Raw genomic sequence first — 21904 nt, 5'->3', positions numbered from 1 at the left:
CATACATCCGAGTAAACGAGACGGAGGGAAGTTTGCGAGTGAAGGGCATAAAAAAATGGACTGGAACGCAGCCAAAGTCATTTATATGTGCCAAACTTCCTTCTGCCAGCTGGTGGCGCCATGATTATAACTGAATGTTGTTATGTAGATGTCTTAAGGCCAGGACTTTTATCAAACATGTGAAGTTTGGTGCAGATTGAACATGGTATGTTTGAGTAAGTGTTAGGGCTGCACGATATATCGAAATTATCGAAATATCGCAAATGTAAATATCGCAATATGCATATCGCAACGGCGTGCGATATCATTATCATTTTAATAATAGGCTACTTAATTCAAAACGTTGCAAAAGGTCAAAGTTTTAGTTCGACTCGACGCATATAGCAGAGAATAGCTTGATGTTGAAAAGAGTTAAGTGCAATAAGTTGCAGAAAACAACTTTTTGCTGTCTCGTCTTGCTGTCTGACTCGCACCTGAAGCGCACGCACAAGCCGCATCTCGCACAGCATCTCTTCAGTTCTGCCGCACACGTGCAAAGCGCGCACACACACAGAGAGACGCGTTTCAGACCGAGTTGATTAGTCTTTCGCATCTCCTCCTTCTGTTTGAACAGACACATACACACAGAATTATGTCAATAGTATTCTTTTTTTTTACTGACTGTTCACTTGCCTTTAATCATGTTTGAACTTTCTCAGACTATAGTTTTTGCTGTGGTATATGAAGTAGTACTTAGTGTGTGGAAAGCAAAGTTACAATGATATAAAATTTGTGTCATTGATTTTTTTGTTTGTATGTTCACATTGATGTTAAATTACATTTTCTGATTTGTGACATTACTTTTTAAGTAATGCTAAAACTGCTGGTCACTTTCAGAAGTTATAGTGATTCTTTATTTTCCAAGAAAGAATGTGAAACAAATTGGTTATATAATTTTCATTTTTAAATATTTTAAAATATAATTTAAATTGATTTTACACACTTTAAGCAATATCGTATCGCATATCGAATATCGCATTTTTTAACAAGGTATCGCATATCGTATTTTTTGTTCAATATCCCACAGCCCTAGTTAGTGTAAAGCATGATATATCCTGTTGCCAACAGGTGACGCTATGATTATAATTGAACATTGACGTGTAGATGTCTTCAGGCCAGTATTCTTACCAAACATGTGATGTTTGGTGCAGATTGGACATTTCATGTTTAAGTTAGTGTAAATCAAGTCATTTCCTGTTGCCAGCAGGTGACGCTATGATTATAACTGAATATTGGCCTTAAGATGTGTTCAGGCCAGGACTCCTATCAAGCGTGAAGTTTGGGGCAGATCGGACATTGTATGTTTAAGTTAGTGTAAATCAAGTCATTTCCTGTTGCCAGTAGGTGGCACTATGATTATAACTGAATATTGGCATGTAGATGTTTTCAGGCCAGGACTCTTATCAAACGTGAAGTTTAGGGCAGATCAGACACAGATTGGACATTGTATGCATGAGTTACAACAACTTCCTGTTTGATGGCGTTAATAGCATGCTTTAGCACTTAGCTAAGTGTTGCTAGCATCTTTGAGCATGTTTCTAACATTTAGCACACAATGGCATATTTTACTGTGTTGCTAATAGTGCATCACCGTGTTAAACATGTCACTTCCTATTGGCAATAGGTGGCACTATGACTAACTGAATCTTGGCATGTAGATGTGTTCAAGACAGGACTCTTATCAAACTTGTAAAGTTTCGGGCAGATTGGACACTGCATGCCTGAGTTACAGTAACTTCCTGTTTCACTGCATTAATAGCATGCTTTAACACTTAGCTAAGTGTTGCTAGCATGTTTTAGTATGTTTCTAGCACGTGCCAGCCTATTTAACACTTGTTGACGCTTTTTAATATGTTCCTAGGAGTCCATAACAGTGTTAACTATAACACTTCCTGTTGCCAGGAGGTGGCGCTATGACTATAACTGAACTTGGGCATGGGTATTTGTTTAGGACAGGACTCTGATCAAACGTGTGAAGTTTGGAGCAGATCGGACATTGCTTGATTGGGTTACAACAACTTCCTGTTTCATAGTGAAACATCAAACTTTGTCAGGCCGCCAGGGACAATGCAATTTAACGTCACAAAGGCCTTATGATAGCCCTAACCAAATTTGAAGATGATCCGATTAAAACTGTAGAAGGAGTTCGTCAAAGTACGAGGCCTGGAAATGGCAAAAACTGCACAAAAATCGTACAGGAAATTGAAAATAACATACTCCCTGTTGGGTTTTGGATTTTGTACCAAGATATTTTTTGTAGGTAGTGGTGTGTTACACGTGTGTACTGGTTTTCGTACATGTACGTAAAACGTAGCACAAGGCACACTCCGTTATTTCCCCAGTTCTGATGCGTGTGCAAAGTTTCATGAGTTTTGGAGAATGTTTAGGCCCTCAAAAATGCAATTCACTTTGGAGAAAAGAAGAAACGGAGCAATTCCAATAGGGTCCTCACACCATCGGTGCTCGGGCCCTAATAATAATAAACTGAACAATTCCAAGAGGGTCCTCGCACCACCGGTGCTCGGGCCCTAATAATAATAAACTGAGCAATTCCAAGAGGGTCCTCGCACCACCGGTGCTCAGGCCCTAATTTTCCTTTATACAATGGCTCGAGATTAATTTGCCATGCAGGGTCCATTGTCCTTGGGGACAATTGCAAGTGCTCCAAAATAATTGTATCTACATAGTGCAGCAGATTAATAATACTCAACTTTAGATCAATATAATACTCAAGTTTAAAGCTATTTCCATATTAGATAATTTTCATATGCACATAGATAATAGATTAACTAATCTTTGCTTTATCTTACAAGTGAGAGACTGTCCATATCAGATGCATGTTGATATGCACATTTTGCAGTGGTGTTGACATGTCATTTCCGTGGCTAATGAAGACCTATTAGAGTGTCTGGTTGCCATAACTACCATTCTCCCAGCAATCACCATTACATACCCTCACTGTAAAATGTATGTCTTGCTTCAGTGCTTCTAGCATTATGCAACTTCACATTTTCCACACCTGTACATAGATCTGTAAAGAACCAGATATTTTCTTTCGCAAGCTTGATGCAACGGGTTTTAACTTGGACAACTGCCTCTTCAAATCAAACCCATCCACCCACTCTCTCACACATGCACGCAAGCAGTCTCACAGCCCTGTCAGAGCCAATCCATCTAGCCGTCGTTATGTGGCAGGCTCTCACCTTGAAGAGAGCTGGAGCATGGTGATTGACGGCCTGCAGCTCTGCAGGTTTTTTGACCTCTTAAGTGATGATACCACAGACACTCCATCTTCTAGCATGGGATTAAGCTTTGTAGGGTAATGCACAAAGCTGAAGATCCTGAATATACTGAGATGGGGGCGAAGATGAGCCTTTGTCGCCATGGGCTGTTTGGTTTTGTGATGACACCCTTTAACCTTCCTTCAACCTCTTGGCTAAAACAAAGGGCATATTCAGGAGGGATTGATACCCCCTCCCAAGTTACCTACCTGACACCCACATATGTGTATAACTGACAAGGTTATTCTTCCTCAGGAGAAAGAGATGAAGCAGAAGCTACTGAATCTGCCCAAGGAACACAACAGCCATCGCCACACTGAACAAAATGGCAGCAAAGAGAATGGGGTTGGCTTTTTTAAAACATGTGTCAGCACTTTCTTGTTTATCTATGTGATGTAAGCTATGGTTTAATTTATGAATTTGTGTGAAGCAGACACGAGCCACAATTGAGGTGGACAAACAGAAGGAGGAGGACCTGGAAAGGCAAGTCCTGCTCACCGAACAACGGAAAGAAGACGAGAGACTGCTTCAGGAAGAACGGGAGAGAGAGGAACAGGAGAGAGTCAAAGCTGTCGAGGGTGAGTCACACTCAAGGTAACCAGCGACCAAAGTTTCCCCAGAAGCGTGATCAAACACTCACTGACGCTAAAGCACATTCTGTGGTCTCATCTCAACATGGCGGTTTTGAAGTCAGCATGCTTTTAACCCAAGGCTGCTTTAATCATGTGATGAGCTGAGCTAGGGGAAATGATCAACCTCACTCCTCGTGAGAATCATCCAGCTCTGATATCCCCTGTCAGCGGGTTAATTAACTCTTGATTGTGCTGCTGCTGATGGGCCTATCCACATTAATGTATTATGGATGAAGATCGGGCTTGCAGTTCTCTCCAGTGGTTTCTTCCTCTAGCTCTTTTAATCCTCCCAGCAGGGTGTGTCAGTCAGGGCCTTTAATGTCAGCATATAAAGCACTTCTCTCCTTTATCTTGCCTGTGCCCTTTGATCAAATGTGCCTTCTAAAGCTGCCTGATGAATTGATTATATTACTACTTGATTTCGTTTGCAAACTTTTCCTCACCTTGTCCCAGGCAGAAGTGGGCAGGTAACAAGTGCACTAATAATGGTAATAAAAAGTGTGAAGTGCTTTATTATTCTGTCATTCACTGATGTGTTTTTCTATGTTGTTCAGAGCGTGCACGTAGAAGGAAGCAGCGAGAAGAGAAGGCCTGGTTGCTCTCTCAAGGAAAAGAACTTCCCCCTGAGCTGCTGAATCTGGAGACTCACTCACCTAGTCGCCGAACACGTCGCACCAAAGAGTTGTATGGACTTTGTTTTAGCTTTCAAACTCAGTATTAGCTTTGAATTTTGGCCTCCTAACATGCATTTGATGTTAATTTTACTTGTTAATATGTGTAAGCTTTTATGTGTAGTTCGGTGTGGTTGTTGCTATTCAGTACTCATTTCTTTTTCTATATTGCAGTTATGACATAGATGATGATTACACTGCTCTGTACAAAGGTACGTTTGGACAATGGTTTTTGTGTTGTGGTCAAACCACAGTGTTTGTTTCCTCATTCACTACTTACAGTAAAGTAGAAGTTCCACTGAAATAATGTAAAATTATTTTCTTGTCAGTGTTGGAGGCCCTCAAAGCACACAAAGATGCCTGGCCTTTCATGGAGCCTGTTGATGAGTCTTATGCCCCCAACTATCATGAAATCATACAGGTGGGCATACTACAAGATGTTATAAAGAAATTAGTTTTACCTTGTTAAGAATAATTCAAAAAGTGATTTAAAATGTTTTGTCAGACTCCAATGGACCTGTCCACCATTGAGAGAAAGCTGAATGATGGGGAGTACGTCGCTAAGGATGAGTTTGTGGCTGATGTAAAGCTTATGTTTGAGAACTGTCTGGAATACAATGGAGAAGAGAGTGGTAAATATGATTTAACGCTGTTTTGTTGCCAAGTTAAGCAAAAGAGCTAAGCTGAAGTGAAACATTTTTAAAAATCTGCTCAACAAAATGTAGGAATGTGTAGCAGTGTTTAAAAATTGATGAGCAAAGCAAGTCATACAACTAGTGGAAGTATGTGGAGAGGCTCTGACATTGATTAATAGAGAGTGATTGAGCTGTCCTCTAGTGCACCAGGTCCTGCAGTGCCACAGAGACATTTCAGCCCCGCAGCTCCCCTCCCTGGAGCCATTCATCCATCAGAATGCACTCCCCTGGGGGTGGCGGGGTCAGAGGTCAACTGTGGTTCTGTGACCTGGTTGGTGTGCTTGCTTTTCATGGGGAGATGAGATTGTGTGTGTGTGTGTGCGCGCTTGTGTTTACCTGTCTGTATATCCTCAGAATACACAATAATGGCTGAGTCCTTAGAACGCTGCTTTAGCCGAGCCCTACTGAAGCATTTCCCCACTGAGGATGGCGACACGGACGAAGAGTTTCATGTGAGCAGTGAGGACCGTGACCGCAAGGATAAGAAGAAGAGCAAAAGTCACAAACAGTCAGGTCCTGAGAGCTTGATCAGAGCCACTGAGCAAGTTCAAAAACGCAAAACATCCAATAGTGGAAAAGGAAACAATCAGCAACAAGACAAACCCAAATCTGCTTTACAATACCCTCCCCCACACTACACCAATGGTCCCCCACATCCTCATAACATCCACCCAGGACAGCAACAGGCTGGCATGCTACATCCTGCTCAACAGGTTAGACTACACTCTCTACACAAAAAATGTGTTTATTGTTGACAGCTGAAACAACAGTTTTGACTTGTCATAAAAGTTCTTCTGGAGCACTTATTATTGTCAGTACTTCATAAGAGATGTGCTCTTTTTGCCTATAGTTTCAACAACCTGCAGGTCCTTTGGGACCAGGAATGTATACTCAACGAATGATGATTGACCCTCAGTATCCATATCCTGGACAGAGACCCCTCATGTCCAGGCCACCGGTGGACCATGGAAGTCAGCATATACCTCAGTACAACATGCAGGTATGTAGTGATCTTCATCCAGCAGTATTAGTTTCAATCACTTACAATTTGTTAACTCACGTCTTGAAGGTTGTTTATAATGGTTTTCTTTCTTTTATTTTTAATCAGTGTTCCCACATAAATGGTCCACATCTTGGTCCTAGATACCCAATTGGACCTGATGGCCAACCACTTCAACCTTCACATCAGCAACATTCTTATCCTGGTCCTACTCATGGTCCTTCTCTTGGCCCAAGGCCAGTGACATCTCAGCCTGGAGGTTTCTGTGCCCCTCCACCTGAAGGCAACATGCACCCTTCACAACAACATCCAGAAGGGCAGTCCATGCAGCCTATGGGTAACCGATACCCCAGGCCAGGTGTCCCAATGCATAGTTCCTACCCTCCTTATGGCCCCCATAGTATGAACGTGCCCAGGCTGTGGCCTCCCATGAACCATCATGGGCAGCCGACACCTGGTGGAACTATGATGCAAGAGCAGAGTGAAACAAGCCAGCATCCATACAATAACATCATGATCCATCCTCCACACAGTACTGGTTATGCAATGACAAATGGTCAATATAGAATGCCCTCTGTCAGCTCCCAAAGTCCCATTGGCCAAAGACCACCAGGGGCCCCTCAGGTCTCAAGGCCACATTTGGCTTCCATGCTTGATAGCCCAGAGATGATTGCCCTCCAGCAGCTCTCGGCCTCATTGTTTCATCGTGTTGAGAACTTTCAGCCCATCCCACCAAGTGGTGTTAATGCTTTAGCTTCTGCTGCATTGTCTTCTCCTGAAAACCAGCTCATCAGGCCTGTTAGAGATGGCGCTGCAGACATCCAGCACACTCCTGTATCCCCCAAAGGTAAGAGTTGGTATTCCTTGCCATATTTTGGCATTACACTATTGCTTTCAATGAAAATGGGATGTGCACCTGCAATGATTTAAGCGCATATTAACATTATTGTATATCCCGACAGGTTCAAGTTCAAAATCTGGTGATAAACCGTCAACTGGAGAAAATGCTCTGACTGAAGCTGACAGCCATTCTCATCACAATCCAACAGAAAAATCTGAGCTACCTTCTCTAGGAACAGCTCTGGCATCTGTGTCCAATCCAAGCACGGAAGGCCCCAGTCAGAATGAAGAGAAACATAGACTGTCAAATCTAGAGAAAATCCACAATGATAACCACCCAAATTCTCAATCCCAACCAGGTACCCCACAGCAAAAATCTGTGGATTACTCTTCATTACCCCTAAATGGTCCTCAGCCAATGTCCCATAAAACCCCAGATGAAATTCCCCAGTATCACTCTCAACAAATCCATAAACATGTTCCACCACAGTTTATTCAGAATGGTTCTCAACGGCAGTCTCAGAATGTTCCTTCACATGTTCTGCAGAATCTTCCTCAACAGATGGCACAAAATGCATCTCATCAGTATGCTCAGAACAGCTCACCGCAAGTACCACACAATGGATCAGTCAGAGGGCCACAGGCAGGACCTTTTCATGGAATGCCACAGATTCCACCTCAGGGGGGTCAGCCTGGTGTTCATCAGCCTGCAACCCTCAGCTCTCTACCTCCTAGCCACCCTGTATCGCATCTACTTGCTCAACCCTCTCCAGCTGATCAGGGAGACCAAAGGCCTTGTGAGCCTACCAGCAGGAAAGTGTCAGGTGGGAGTACAGCTTCCCAAGATAACAGCAACGCTAACATGAGAATTGATTGTGCCAGCGGGCTTTACAAACCACAGCCCTTCAGTCCAGAGTCACAAACACAACTAGGAAGGCAGGAGCTAGCACCCCTTCACAATCAGGCTCCTCCAATACACTCTCAGGTTCCAGAGAGTAATACTGTGACCCAATATGGTACAACTGAGCCAGCACATCAACACTTTGGCCCACAGATGGGTAGAGGATTACACCCGCCAAATCACCAGCCTTACCCAAACCAGGGACCACCATCACAGGGAAATTACCTTCATCAAAATCCTGCACACTATCCTGCTTATCACCAACAAGGTGTTCCATACCAGTATCGCATGGCCACACAGCATCCTCAAGGCCAATCCAGCATGTTTCCTCAGTTCCAGCAGCAACAGCAGCAGTTCTATCAGCACCCCCGACATGGCAGACCTGGATTTCCATCTGAGGAGTGGCCTAGACCTCCATACCAGCCTCAGCACCCAATGATGCCCAGTTCTTACCCATCACCATCCATTGGAAGTTTTAATGGTCGACACAAGGACAATAGCATGTCTCCACATGGCTCGGATGGATCTGTTGGGAGCTTAATGTCACCTAGTCCTTTACCCGATCGGTCCCATAGCAGTGCGTTGGAAAACAGAGAGGATGGCAGCCCTTCCAAGCAGGCAAGGACTGAAGAGCCTTCTGAACGGTCTGAGAGCCCAAAGGAGATCTTGGACCTGGACAGCCATAATGCAACAGCCCGACATTGTACTTCAGCTCAGCCACACCCCAGTTTCCCATATGGGCCTCGTGGCATGCATCCCAGCATGCAGCAGAGTGGTGCTCCTCCACCCCATATGGTGGCAAGTGGGCCGTATTCTGGCCAGCACTTTCCCAGTGGACATTTTGCACCACAGCATCCTCATCCACATTTGATGGAAGCTTTACAGAGGCCCCAGCACCTGTCTTTCTCTCCAGGCCAATCTCGCATGGCTATGTACAGGCATTCAAATGTTGCAGGACACTTCCAGGGAATGATGGTTCCTCAGAGAGCAATGGTTGCAGAACACTTACTTCGCACAGGGTAAGAGATCTCATTTATCTCTCGGATCTTATGATATAATTGATTTGGATCCAGAAGAATAATGCACTTACACATTCATCTACATTTGTCTATATAATGCCTTCACATCAGTTTTCCTTACCTTTAGTAACCGTTTTTCTTGTCTGATAGGCACCAGATGTTGGGTACAGTATCTCCCAATGGTCCAGGTAATAAACAAGGAGTATGAAAATTAGGATTTCATTGGAAAATCAAGGAAAATTTATATCTTTTACAACACTGTTACATCCTGAAATATACAAGAAAATGGAGCCGACAACAAAAATTAGGAAGATTGTTGATATGATAATTTGCTGAAAAAGGCAAGTTATTTTATTATTTAAAGTCCTGATCCTCAGACATGCTCCACTACCCACCTAGAAGATGTTTTTGAGATAGTGATAACCCATCCTCATCTGGATTAGGCACTCCTTTGCAGTGAGGAGGAAAAGGAACAACTCACAGTACCAAGAGGTGGGATCATTGACCAAGGAAGAGCTGTGAATCTTCAGTCCTGTTTATTGCTCAAATACTGTTTGAACACTATAATAGTGGTCTGCAGCTTCTCTTTTCAGACTGGAATGTCTCTTTGGCCTCATTCCCTATAAAGGAACAACATCTTCAATTTCCTTTGGATGGGCTGTTACTTGGGAAGTAAATAAACAATTTTTTTTCCCCAGTCCACGAGAAGAGCAAGATGTGATTTACCAGTTCATGTTCTGGTTTAAAGTTAAACTCAGGTGAAGTAAATAAGGTACTGGGGCTACTGGAGCTTTTTCCAAGCTCTTTGGACAAACTAGACCCGGTTGCCTTCATGTACTTGTTGAATGTTCTGTGAAAGATTTTAGATATAGTAGTAATTCAACTTAAGGAATAAAAGATGGATCTTGTGCTTCACTGGGAAACACCTCATCTGGAGTGTTTTAATGAGGTGATGTTCATCTCAACTAAAACACCATATCCACGTGATTTCTGGTGATGTGCATTCTTTTAATGCCACTTCAATTTGAAGATTGTCTTTTTTTTCTTAGACTGGCAGAGAACTTGGCTGCTCTATTTGTCATGCACTAGGAATAGTCTTTCATACTGGAATTAGTGGCCTTGGACATAAATTAGATGTGTGCTCCTTTGTATGGGACTAAATTCTAACTTTTCACTCAAGTTGTCTATCTCTGATGTGTTGTCTTGTTCCATATTGATGTGTCCTGCTAGTTTATGTGTGCACAGAATTAATCGATTTCAGATACTGAGGTAGCCATCTTTCACCTCTAAATATCTACACAGTTTTCTAGTAATCTATGGCTTTTGGGATTCCTTGAAGGCTGGTTTGTTTTCACCTGATATCATTCATCACTGGTCATCAATCTTAAAATGTTTTTTCACATATTGGAATGTAAATTGAATTTTTGTCACAATTGACAACCAGCTGGAGTCGCAATACTAAAAATGCATTAGATGAGAGACTATATATCAGCCTTAAAACTTGTAAAAGTACCACTGTAGCTCCTTTTATGAAATAGGAGAAATGTCGATGTGCTCATATTTTACATGAATGCTTCCACTTTTAATTCAATGTACTGAATGTGTCCTCAGGGTGTAGTGGTTTTAATACGGGTATTGTCAATAGAATATTCATAGAAAAAAATTCCAATGAAATGTCACTGAAACTGTGATTAACTTCAATTCATCTGTGATCTTTAGTACAGACACAGGAACCGGGCAACACAGGAACCAGGTGTGGTCTTTGAATTAGTTTTAAATGCTTTTTTTTTTTTTTAATGGGGGGAGAAAGGTTGATCGGAAAATTAACTAGAATGGTTTTGTTCATTTTAATTGCTCCTACTATTGTTGTCCTGCACTAAATGAATTACTTTGAATATCTGCTTTTTTTATTGTTCTCTTGGTCTGTCTGAATTACTATTTTACTCAGCTCTTGTTGACAAACCATTGTAAAGAAACAGCAATTTGTGAGAATATGGCAGCAAGAATATCTACCTCATAATGCCATAATGTGGCACATTCTCCATTCCCTTCATAGACACGTGGAGATCTTTTTTTTTTGTACACTTAAATATTCTTTTTTTTATGATTTACAGCTTGATACGTACATCAACACTATATATAGCCTTAATATGTTCACTTGCAAAAACCGAACGGTAATTATTAATGTTGGTGTTTACAACCATAAGTGAAATGAAGGCAGCATCCTAGAAAGTTTTGCCCTCATTTTGCCATTTTGTGGAATCCATGCTGAAGTGGAAAAGAGGTTGTACACGTTTGTGCGAAGGATTTGACAGTGATTTTTATGGTACACAGAACATTTGTCCCAGAAACCTGTGATGGTGCAAAATGTCGGACAGTAATATTTTTGTATTTTTGTGGACATGCGAACTGTTTATTTGTATTCTATGAACTAGGGATATGGAAATATTAGCAGCTGTGAGATGACATGGACATTGTCCACCATTGTGTACCTGTCTTGGCTCATAGGTGAAGATGTATCACTTTAGTGGTCTGTCAGAGGACTGTCCTTTCTCCACTGTTAATATGTAAAGGGATGATTTAGTTGTAATGGACTACAAGAATGTGTGGATATTGCTGTGTAAAGTTGTTTTTATTTTATTTTATTTCACCTTTTGGTGGGTATTGGGTTACGGATCTGTATCTCTTGAAATCCACCCTTCCACATCTCTGCTGTCATTTATTCTGTCTGTACTAGTTAAGAAACTAGTTGGTTAAATGTGAATCATATTTATTTGCTCTTATGTTTTGTAAATTTGTCTTTTTTAATATAAATGTGTTCTTATGTTTGTTTTGAAACGGTTCACTTTACCTCAGTAGCGAAGATGGCATCCAAAACGACACCTGTAACTTTCATTTTGTGAAGTTTACAAGTTCTTACCTGACAGACAAATTATTTTGGAAATGGACCGAAGTATTTTCTATACTGTACATTTCTTAGAATAAATTACGTTTCATTAGATGTTGCTCTCAATTTTCTGTTCATTTCTCCTCATAAAAATACAGTGCACTACTAAAGGTGACGACAGTGACATTTTACTTTGATTATATAACGTGGCGTTTACATGGTGGTACTCCAAAGTACTTTGAAGAATACAACGGTATAGTAAATGCCTGAAAAACCATGGTAACTTTTTTGATAACTCTTAGTTGCACGTTGCACTAATGACTTGGTACTAAGCTGGGTTACATTTTAAACTACACGTTAGCAGGCATGGCCATTATACATATACTGTATATATTATAGATAACCGTGATATTCTGCTGCTTGTACTAGTGTAAGTTACTCACAGAAAGTCTCAAAGATTTTAGTCAGGGTTCAAAGTAACGCCTGAGAGACCTCACTGGAGATGGCATTTGTGAAAGATATCGCTTTCATAGTCATCACTCGTCGCCTTATGGACTTTTAAACTTTTAAAAAACAAGACCGAAATTAATGTAATATATTCTATAGTTTTTGAATACGCTGACAAGTCTTTGTCCTCGGCATGTCTTTTGTCCACGCGCACTGGCACACAACGGAGCCAATGAGCTTCAAGGAAAGACATGACGTCACTTTCTGTTGTGGAAGTCAGTAGTGGAGCAGAAGTCGCTTAAGCTTGCATCTTTTTATTGTCCTGATTGTTGTAGAGATACGGCGGACTCAATTGCCAGATAAGACCTGTTCTAATTCACTTTGTGTCGGAAGGTATTTATTTTCTGTTAGTTTATTTGGGCTTTATTCATGTAACGCGGTTCAGTGTGTGCTTGGTGAAAAACTCTTTATTGGACAATTAACGTTAAGTTCATAAGCAATTACATCTATCGAAATTTGAAAGGCATGCCAGGACGTTTTTGATCTATACTAAGTTAGCATTATAAAGAACAGCAGCTAGACAGCACAATCATGACCAATAATAGGTAGAGTACTGCTCGACGGTCCGCTTGTCATGTGGGTTGTTTACAAGTAATTGGGTCTGTAACAGATGGTCACATTGTTTTAGCATGATTGATAGATTTCATTTATATGATATGTTTTAGTTTATATTTTGCTCATAGAAGTAAACGGTTTCCAACAGCTGACAGCTGGTGGTTGAAATGGTTGAAACTGGTTTCAATGTAAATCTGTTGCTGAGAAGTTAAAATAGAAGTGCAAGCAGTGGGCAAATCCCCTTTTCTGCAGTTTCAACACTGCTAGTACATTCAGTCTAGACCACTAAAACTGACAGCTGACTAATATGTTCAAATGAGTTTTTTTTGTTTGTTTGTGTGAGTGTTTTAAAACAAAAATTGAATGTGTTATTTCAATTGATTTACACTCCTAAGAAAAAAATGAAGAGTTTTTTTCTAGGTATGAGTGGACGTGACTAGCTATACACTATCACTTTATTTTAACCCCAAAAAATAACATATTTTATAAATTAATCATTGGTGAGACCAATGCATCTGCAAATAACTTGTTTCTACAAACTTACATTTTTAACAAAATATAATTGACTGACACGATTGGACACAGTAACTGAAAACATTTACTTCTACTTGACTTTTACTGCATCAACTTTTAGTATTAAATATTGAATACAAGACCATCATATCAATCATTGGATTATAAACAAAAAAAAAATCACTGCACCTTTAAATAATTAACCAGCTACTTGTTTATTACTTTTCACCAATAGCACAGAGATCTGTGGTTGAATTACATCCCAGCCATGACACTAAGAGACCTGATGCGGATATGGATGCTGTTTCTGTGGTGTGCATCATGTAACTGTGGACCAGATCCCAGGAAGCGGGAGGCTCTGATAAGGCTGGAGGCGTCTAGACGGACAGGAGGCAACATAACACTGAACGAGAGAGAGAAACTGCTTGACGGAAAGCTTCAGAAACTGAAGCAGCATGATATGGAAGCAAGACAGTTCCCACCGTCCATGCATTTCTTCAAGGCAAAACGCCTCATCGATCAAAGTCCTGTCTTTAGTTTGCTTCAGAAGATGCCTAAAGGTGTAGTAATTTAATAATGCAGAGTTATTGTGTAGTTTGTGATTTGATTGAATGATAATAATCAGAAATACTCTCTCTCTCTGTTTTATTTAATATATACACTACTGTTCAAAAGATTGGAGTACAATTTTTTTATTTTATTTTTTTTAAAGAAATGAATACTTTTATTCACTTATTTAAATTGGTCAAAAGTGACAGTGAAGACATTTACAGTGTCACAAGATTCTATTTGAAATAAATGCTGTTCTTTTGAATTTTTCCATTTCTGTTCTTCAAAGTATCAAAAAAAAAAAAAAAATCACGGTTTCCACAAAAATATTAAGCAGATAATATTAAACTGGTTTTTTTTGTTGTAACATTGATACTAATCGGAAATGTTTCTTGAGCAGCAAATCAGCATATTAGAATAATTTCTGAAGAATCATGTGACACCCAAGACAGGAGAAATTATGCCAAAAATTCAGCTTTGACAATCATAGGAATAAATTACATTAAAAAAAACAATTCAATAAGACTATTTAAATTGTAATATTTCACAATATTACTTTTTTTTTTTTTTTTTTTACTGTATTTTTTATCAAATAAATACAGCCCTGGTGAGCATAAGAAACAACTTTCAAAAACTAACTTTTGAATGATAGAATATATACATATAGAAAGACAAAGTATGAACAATTTAAACTCCACCTAGGCTTAACTATGATGATTTATCTGTTCTATCTTTTGTCCAGGTGCGGCCCTGCATGTTCATGACTTTGCTATGGTAGGTGTGGATTGGCTGGTTAAGAACGTGACCTACAGAGAGAACTGCTACGTGTGTTTCACAGATGAGCAGACCGTGCAGTTTATCTTCTCCTCTGGACAGCCTGCATCTCGTCCGCACTGCTCCTCATGGACTTTGCTCAGATCCCTCAGGGAGAAGATTAAAAACAGCACTGATTTGGACAACAGGTATAGCCTAAAACACTACAGTGAATCTGAGACTGTCGGTGAGGGATGTTTGTCTCAAATGTTCATTTGTATCCACAGTTTCATTCGAAATCTCACACTCTTCACCGAGGACCCAGACAAAGCCTATCCTAGCCAAGATACTGTGTGGAAGAGATTTGAGCAGGCTTTCTTAGTGGCCTATGGGCTGGTCACCTATGCACCTGTGTTCAAAGACTACCTCTATGAAGGTCTCAGACAGTTTTATGAGGACAACATCATGTATGTGGAAATCAGGGCGCTGCTGCCAGTGGTATGGATGAATTTACCTTTAAAAAATAAAGAAAATCAATTAAAAATTGTGTGTACTGTAAATAAATACTAATAATGTGCTCATTTTCAAGACATATGAACTTGATGGCAGACTAAATAATAAGGACTGGAGTATGAGGGCCTGCCAGGATGTTGTGAGAAGATTTACTGCAAACTACCCAGACTTCTTAGGGGCTCGGGTGATTTTTACCGTCCACAGGTGAGAGAAACATTGTGACGGTAAAGCTGAATTTTCAGCATCATTTCTCCAGTCTTCAGTGTCACATGATCCTTCAGAAATCATTCTAATATGCTGATTTGCTGCTCAAGATACATATCTTATAATTATCAATGTTGAAAACAGTTGTGCTGCTTCATATTTTTTGTGGAAACCGTGATCCATTTTTTCAGGGTTCTCTGATACATAGAAAGTTCAAAAGAACAGCATTTGTTTGAAATATTAGTTTGATTAAAGAAGATTTGAATGAACAGAAATCATTTCCTGTTCCTCTTAGGGGTATAAATGCAACTGAGGCGGTGAAGACAGTAGAGGAAGCAATGACACTACACAGAAACTTTCCAGATATCATGGCAGGCTTTGACTTTGTGAGTATATGATGAGCATATTGCTGAAATACACAATTCGTGAATAAACTTTGAAGAAAACATTTGCTTTTATAACTCCAGGTAGGACAAGAAGACCTTGGAAGACCTCTGTGGTACTTCAAGGACGCTTTGAGTCTACCTGAAGACAGGGGTGTTAACCTGCCCTACTTTTTCCACGCAGGAGAGACAGGTTTCTTTTGACATCTTGGTTCTTTCATCTGGTACAAAGCAGTGTAACTCAAAGTCGTCCTTTAGGCTCAAAAAGATTGAGTGCTTGTTCTTTTTACAGTTGCTATAGTAACATCTGGTAACTTTATTCACTTTTCCCACACAGATTCACAGGGAACAGATGTCGATCAGAACCTCATGGATGCTCTTCTATTCAACACCACACGTATAGGTCACGGCTTTGCTTTGGCACATCATCCTGTAGTTAAAGAGATGTCTAGAAAGATGGATGTACCACTTGAAATCTGTCCAATCTCAAATCAGGTATATCATCACTCATTATGCCTTTGAAGTAAAAAAAAAAACTAAAATATTGACTACCTTAATGCATGTTTCTGGTCTTACTGTGTACAGCTGGGGCACATTATTCTAAACGAAACATTTGAAGAAGTATTAACAAATAGCCAATAACTCACATTTAGTCTTACTTCATTCTTGTATGTAACTCCTGCTTTCTGTGATCAGATCCATTTCCAAAGGATAAAATTAAGCCCTGCTCTTTTTTCTTTTTTTTTTTGCTGAATATCACAAAGATTTCCTGTTGAAATATGTCATATTTAATTGGTTATAAACAGTACTTCATATTCATACTTACTTAATGTCCATGTCTTAAACAGTCACTGTTTGTTAAAACATGCTACAATCTCATCGTGTTAAATCAGCTAATCAATGAGAGTTACAATATGTAAAATAAATGTATGAGATGAAAATATTATATAAATATGTAAATATTGTACAAATTTGATTTTATGCAAGGTTATATTTTGAATTAAATTTACAGTTTGAAATTTACGTTCAAACATTGGTAATATTTTCAACAAGGCTGCATTTATTTTATCAAAAAAGAAAAAAACAGTAATATTGTGAGTTCAGTGTCACATGATCCTTCAGAAATCATTCTAATATACTGACTTCATGCTCAAGAAACATTTCTTATTATTATCAATTTGAAAATTATTTTTGTGGAAACTGATACATTTTTTGATGAATAGAAACAACAGCGTTTATTTGAACTAGAAATCTTTTGTAACTTTATGAATGTCTTTACTGTCACTTTTGATCAATTTAATGCATCCCTGCTCAATAAAAGTTGACATTTCTTTCAAAAACGGTAGTGTATCTTGCTGTTTTGGTACATTATACGTATTTTCAGCTTTCCACTATGCTTTTTTTCAGTCTATGCTATATTTACATTTACATAAGATAAACATAAAGTAGAATTAAAATAGAATAGAAAGTGTTAGAGTTAGAGGGTCAAATAAAGGTGGAACAGATGTGTTTTTAGTCGTTTCTTGAAGATGGCTAGTTATATATAGATGGTTATATTCAAAAAAAAAAATTTATTATAAAAAATGTGCATCTAACACTAGCATTCTCTGTTCTTTTTCAATTCTATCCGTTTTATTTTTTATTATAAAAAATGTGCATCTAACACTAGCATTCTCTATTCTTTTTCAATTCTATCCATTTTCTTTTTATTATAAAAAATGTGCATCTAACACTAGCATTCTCTATTCTTTTTCAATTCTATCCGTTTTCTTTTTATTATAAAAAAATGGGCATCTAACACTAGAATTCTCTATTTGACTCGTTTTATTTTTATTAAAAAAAAAAGTCCCTGTAACACTAGTGTTCCCTATTCTTTTTCTGCTCCATCTACTTGTTTTCTTTACGTTTATTATAAAAAAAAAAAAACCTGGCTATGCATACTGCATTAGGCTAACTGAGACTTAACACAGCACTTACATTATTGCTCTTTTGTTGGTTTTGATTGCTTCTATTGTCCTCATTTGTAAGTTCATCATCAGCTAAATGTAAATGTACGTTTCATTGTCTGAATAGCCACTTATTTGAAAATACTAATAATGCTTTAACTCTTTGTCAGGTGTTGAAACTGGTCTCAGACTTGCGGGACCACCCAGCGGCAGTGCTGATGGCTGAGGGTCATCCTGTAGTGATCAGCTCGGATGATCCAGCTCTATTTGGGGCCACTGCCCTTTCACACGATTTCTACGAAGCCTTCATGGGCTTTGGAGGAATGAGCTTTAATTTAGGCACATTGAAAGAGCTGGTCATAAACTCCCTCAGGTAACAGATAGCTACAACTGTCATATTTTAGGATTTATACAGACATTACTTAAACGTGTGAGTTTTTCAGTCATTAGTATAATCTACAACCAGGCTTTGCTGTTTATTTGTAACTTATTTGTCCTTTCGCTCTTTATTTCTAGGTACAGCTCATTGCCAAGTCAAACTAAGAAGAAGGCTATTGAGGTACTGCTGGTAAAATGGGACAAGTTTGTCTCGGAAAGTTTACTGTAGACTACTTCAACAGGTGGTCTCTAAATCAGGATGTTTTAAACATGCTCTAAGGGCATTTTTTACAGGATGTCTTCCTCTTATGTTTGTCATATTGGTGAACATACTGGGGTGTGAATTCTGCAATTTAGCTGTTACTTGATGTGAGAAACTGAATGTATTATCTCGAACTGGCCTGTGCTACCATCTGGTGCAGAATCTGTGTACTGATTATCTTGACTTCCATTGAAACAAAATGGAGGACTCCAGTCCAGTGCTTGAACCTTCAGGCTGACGACCGCGTTTTGTGTGCTATTTTGTGAATGCTAATCAAGATTTTAGATTTTTAGGGCAGCAAAGTCACACAACATATAGGTGTTTACAAGGTAGGCCACTTCAGGACACCTGCTAAACCAGAAAAACTGATGTACAATGTCAGTTAATTGTTTTATTTGAAAAAGTAGTTCTTAAAGGAATAGTTTACCTAAAAAAAAATTTGCTGAAATTTTACTCACGGCTCAGGCCATTCGGGATGTAGATGAGTTTGTTTCTTCATCTTCTTCACCAATGGATCCTCTCTGCAGTGAATGGGTGCCATCAGTATGAGAGTCGAGACAGCTGATGAAAACATCCCAATAATCCACAAGTAATCCACACGACTCCAGTGAAGCAAAGAGTTGCATGTTTGTAATAAACAAAAACAAAAATATACAGCGTTTTTAACTGCAAACTGTTGCTTCCAGTTCAAATAGTGTCTTTCATCTATAATATTGCTTAGTATTTTGATGTAAGATGACAAAAGGGGGATAAACTTTTCACTGGAGGAAGTGTTATTATGGATTCTATATTTTATACTTCACAAGACATTAACTGATGGACTGGACTTGTGGATTATCGTGATGTTTTTATCAGCTGTTTGGACTCATTCTGACAGCACCCATTCACTGCAGGGGATCCACTGATGCGCAAGTGATTTAATGCTAAACCAAGCCTGTTCCAATGAAGAAACAAACTCATTTTGATTTTTGATTTTTTTTTTTTCACATTTTCTTTTTTGGGTGTCCTATTCCTTTAAAGTTTTTAAAAGTACATTTTTACTTTAACAACCTTTGTAGGCTGACTTAGGTTACCTGATTTCAGTTGTTTGTGAATATGCAACTTATTTGGTTTACAACATGAATGTTTTAAAAAACAAGTGTTCCAACTCATATGTTTCCAACCATATGACATTCACCATCTTTACTGACCTATTAAAAATTGTGCAGCTTTCCAAAACACTTCTAGTGGAGTCCGCTGTCTATTTAAAGCCAAGGTTTACTGTAAAATGATACGGTGTATTGTCCTCGATTACTGAGCCCTGATGGTGTTCATCTTTCAGGTTCCCTCTGTAATATTTATCTACTGCTGGTATTAAACTGGGAAAAATAGCGCTCGTCTGGAATGTTTGTGTACACATCCTGAAGATGTTTCTTCCTGTAAATGGAAAGAGTGATTATTTCAGTTTTAGTAATTTTAATACCAAAATGCATTTCAGTTATCAAGGCAACATTTTTCATTTTCATGTATTTTTTTATCTAATATTTATGTTTAGTTTCAGTTTGCTTGTTTTTTTTTTTTTAAATAATGAAATAATTTAAGAGTTTTAGTTAACAATAACAACACTGCTGTATAGTCCACTGACTTACTTGAAATGCAATCTCAATATAAAAAAAAGTTATTTTGAATGGATTAGTAGGTGTGCTAATCATATATAGTCAGCCAAACCCTATTTAACTCACTGAGCATCATGGGTCTGAGCCAGCCGTGCGTTGGTGTTGTCCATTGCCCTGCGCAGCTCTTTATTAATGCGTGCGTGCTGTCTTTCTAGCAGCAGTGCAGCACGGGTGGATGTCATGCGCTCGTGATGCTCCTGAAGCTCCTTCTCTCGTTGCTCCATGACAGCACGCTGCACACAATTGTTTGGTTCTTATCACTTAAGTGTATTTTAATGTTTGAAACATTTCAGAAGTGCCATGTAATGTTACTTACTAATAATTAAAAGTTGAAAAAAACAAAGTACCAAGTGCTGGGCTTTACCTTCCTATCTTCTGCTTGCTGCAGCTGGTATTGCGTGTACTGCTGGAGCTCTTTAGCACTCATTCCCTTGTAATAGTCCTTGCGCAGGCGAGACAGACCCAGCACACTAATATTCTGCTCAGGGTTTTCCATCAGCAGGTCTCCGTTTAGCTGGTTCAGGATGTCCGTCTGGTTGTTTTCCTCCTCTTCATGATGCTCCTGTAGATGTCGATTTGTGATTTCTGCAGCCTGAGGTCAAGAAGCAGCAAGGAACAACAGGAAAATGATGGCTACTTGAGAGTACTGATAGTTCTTCTTGAATTTTAAAGCCTAACTTGTTGACTTTAGTGGTCAGTGACTCACCAGTGCAAGGTTAAAGTCTTTGGTGGCGATGGCTGCAGCTTTCTTGCTTTGGTCCTCCATCTTCTGCAATTCAAGAGCTCGGTTGTCTAGAGCCAGTCTGCTTTGATCATACTGGTGCACTATATAGTTTGTAAAAGGAGAAAACCTTCATAGTAGGGCTGGGAAATTCAGTGCATTCATTCACTATACCTTCTCAGAAAGAACAGCTAAACATTTAAGACGGACCAAGTGTCACTGAAAAATTTTGGGGGCGGATATAGAAAGGCTTCCCATTCATCCAGTGAACTTACTTTCTTGGTGTAACTGTTGTTTTGCTCGCTCCAGCTCGTCTTGCTGTTGTAAGGTCCATGCTCTGAGCTGCTCCTGCTGCTTCCTCAACCGGTCCTTCTGGGCCAGATCTTCTCCAGGCAGCCCCGGCAGTATCCGCACCCCTTCCTGCTTCTTCAGCAGCTCTGGATCGTTCAGATCAAACTCACGCCGGCTGGCAGGTTGTTGAAACTGTTGTCTGAACTGCACAATGGCTTCATTCAACAGACGCTCATCTTTCTTTTGCCGCTGCTCCAGGACACACGCTACACGATCACTGCACAGCAGCTCATCAGCTAAAAGGAGAAAGGAAAAGGGTTTGAGTTAAGTTCAATGTAAATGTGAATTGTGTTAAGTTAACCACAATTATTTGGATGAAAAAGTAAAGTAAAAGTAATGAAAATACTAAAATTCTTGAAAAGCAATTACATCAATTTAGAAAACGTGTGTACATAAAATATTTCTTTAAAAAAATCTAAATCAAAGTTTTCTAAATTACTTAATTGCTTATTATTTTATTATACACACACACACACACACATATATATATATATATATATATATATATACTATTACTTGTTTTGCTTCGGTTTCAGTTTTTATAACCATTTCTTACTATGTGTAAGTAAGTTGTTGTTTTTTAACGTGTGTTTGGCAGTGTTATTTTTTAGGATTACTGATAAACTACTGTCGTTTGATTTGTATTATT

General features: G+C 39.1%; 3 protein-coding genes and 1 long non-coding RNA gene across 6 annotated transcripts in view; 2 read left to right on the top strand and 2 right to left on the bottom strand.

Moving 5' to 3' along the window:
* Window positions 1-6842, bottom strand: part of LOC107686631 (uncharacterized) — a 15114-nt gene extending 8272 nt beyond the window's left edge. Inside the window, exons 1-2 of the long non-coding RNA XR_001634057.1 lie at window positions 6773-6842; window positions 3150-3162 (exon numbers count right to left, since the gene is read on the bottom strand). This is a non-coding gene — a long non-coding RNA (uncharacterized LOC107686631). The remainder of the gene's footprint in view (window positions 1-3149; window positions 3163-6772) is intronic.
* cecr2 (CECR2 histone acetyl-lysine reader) overlaps window positions 1-12077 on the top strand; it is a 42469-nt gene extending 30392 nt beyond the window's left edge. The window contains exons 8-18 of one of the 2 annotated variants that reach the window (XM_016483692.1): window positions 3576-3665; window positions 3754-3898; window positions 4507-4636; window positions 4798-4835; window positions 4953-5044; window positions 5129-5255; window positions 5673-6031; window positions 6169-6318; window positions 6427-7165; window positions 7281-9078; window positions 9229-12077. In XM_016483692.1, coding sequence (XP_016339178.1) covers window positions 3576-3665; window positions 3754-3898; window positions 4507-4636; window positions 4798-4835; window positions 4953-5044; window positions 5129-5255; window positions 5673-6031; window positions 6169-6318; window positions 6427-7165; window positions 7281-9078; window positions 9229-9286 — 3726 coding nt within the window. In that variant the 3' untranslated portion in view covers window positions 9287-12077. Of the gene's footprint in view, window positions 1-3575; window positions 3666-3750; window positions 3899-4506; window positions 4637-4797; window positions 4836-4952; window positions 5045-5128; window positions 5256-5672; window positions 6032-6168; window positions 6319-6426; window positions 7166-7280; window positions 9079-9228 lie in introns of both variants that reach the window. The other variant, XM_016483691.1, reaches the window with a different exon arrangement.
* Window positions 12078-12207: 130 nt separating this feature from the next.
* On the top strand, window positions 12208-19043 carry ada2a (adenosine deaminase 2a). Of its 2 annotated transcripts, none has more exons than XM_016483758.1 (10): window positions 12208-12244; window positions 13776-14100; window positions 14832-15051; window positions 15130-15340; window positions 15432-15559; window positions 15855-15945; window positions 16027-16135; window positions 16280-16437; window positions 18059-18261; window positions 18405-19043. In XM_016483758.1, the coding sequence occupies exons 1-10, from the start codon at window positions 12242-12244 to the stop codon at window positions 18493-18495; spliced, it is 1539 nt and encodes a 512-aa protein (XP_016339244.1). In that variant the 5' UTR covers window positions 12208-12241; the 3' UTR covers window positions 18496-19043. The 2 variants fall into 2 exon arrangements, with proteins under 2 accessions (XP_016339244.1, XP_016339245.1); XM_016483759.1 differs by lacking the exon at window positions 12208-12244 and adding an exon at window positions 12663-12805.
* Window positions 19044-19528: 485 nt separating this feature from the next.
* Window positions 19529-21904, bottom strand: part of ribc2 (RIB43A domain with coiled-coils 2) — a 3723-nt gene continuing 1347 nt past the window's right edge. Inside the window, exons 3-7 of the mRNA XM_016483757.1 lie at window positions 21180-21491; window positions 20890-21008; window positions 20548-20775; window positions 20250-20416; window positions 19529-19944 (exon numbers count right to left, since the gene is read on the bottom strand). Coding sequence (XP_016339243.1) covers window positions 19866-19944; window positions 20250-20416; window positions 20548-20775; window positions 20890-21008; window positions 21180-21491 — 905 coding nt within the window. The 3' untranslated portion in view covers window positions 19529-19865. The remainder of the gene's footprint in view (window positions 19945-20249; window positions 20417-20547; window positions 20776-20889; window positions 21009-21179; window positions 21492-21904) is intronic.

The sequence above is a fragment of the Sinocyclocheilus anshuiensis genome, unplaced genomic scaffold (assembly GCF_001515605.1).
Source record: "Sinocyclocheilus anshuiensis isolate Anshui unplaced genomic scaffold, SAMN03320099.WGS_v1.1 scaffold1102, whole genome shotgun sequence".
Classification (NCBI taxonomy): domain Eukaryota; kingdom Metazoa; phylum Chordata; class Actinopteri; order Cypriniformes; family Cyprinidae; genus Sinocyclocheilus; species Sinocyclocheilus anshuiensis.
Note: the sequence above shows the minus strand (reverse complement) of the source record. Positions and strands in the feature narration are given on the sequence as shown.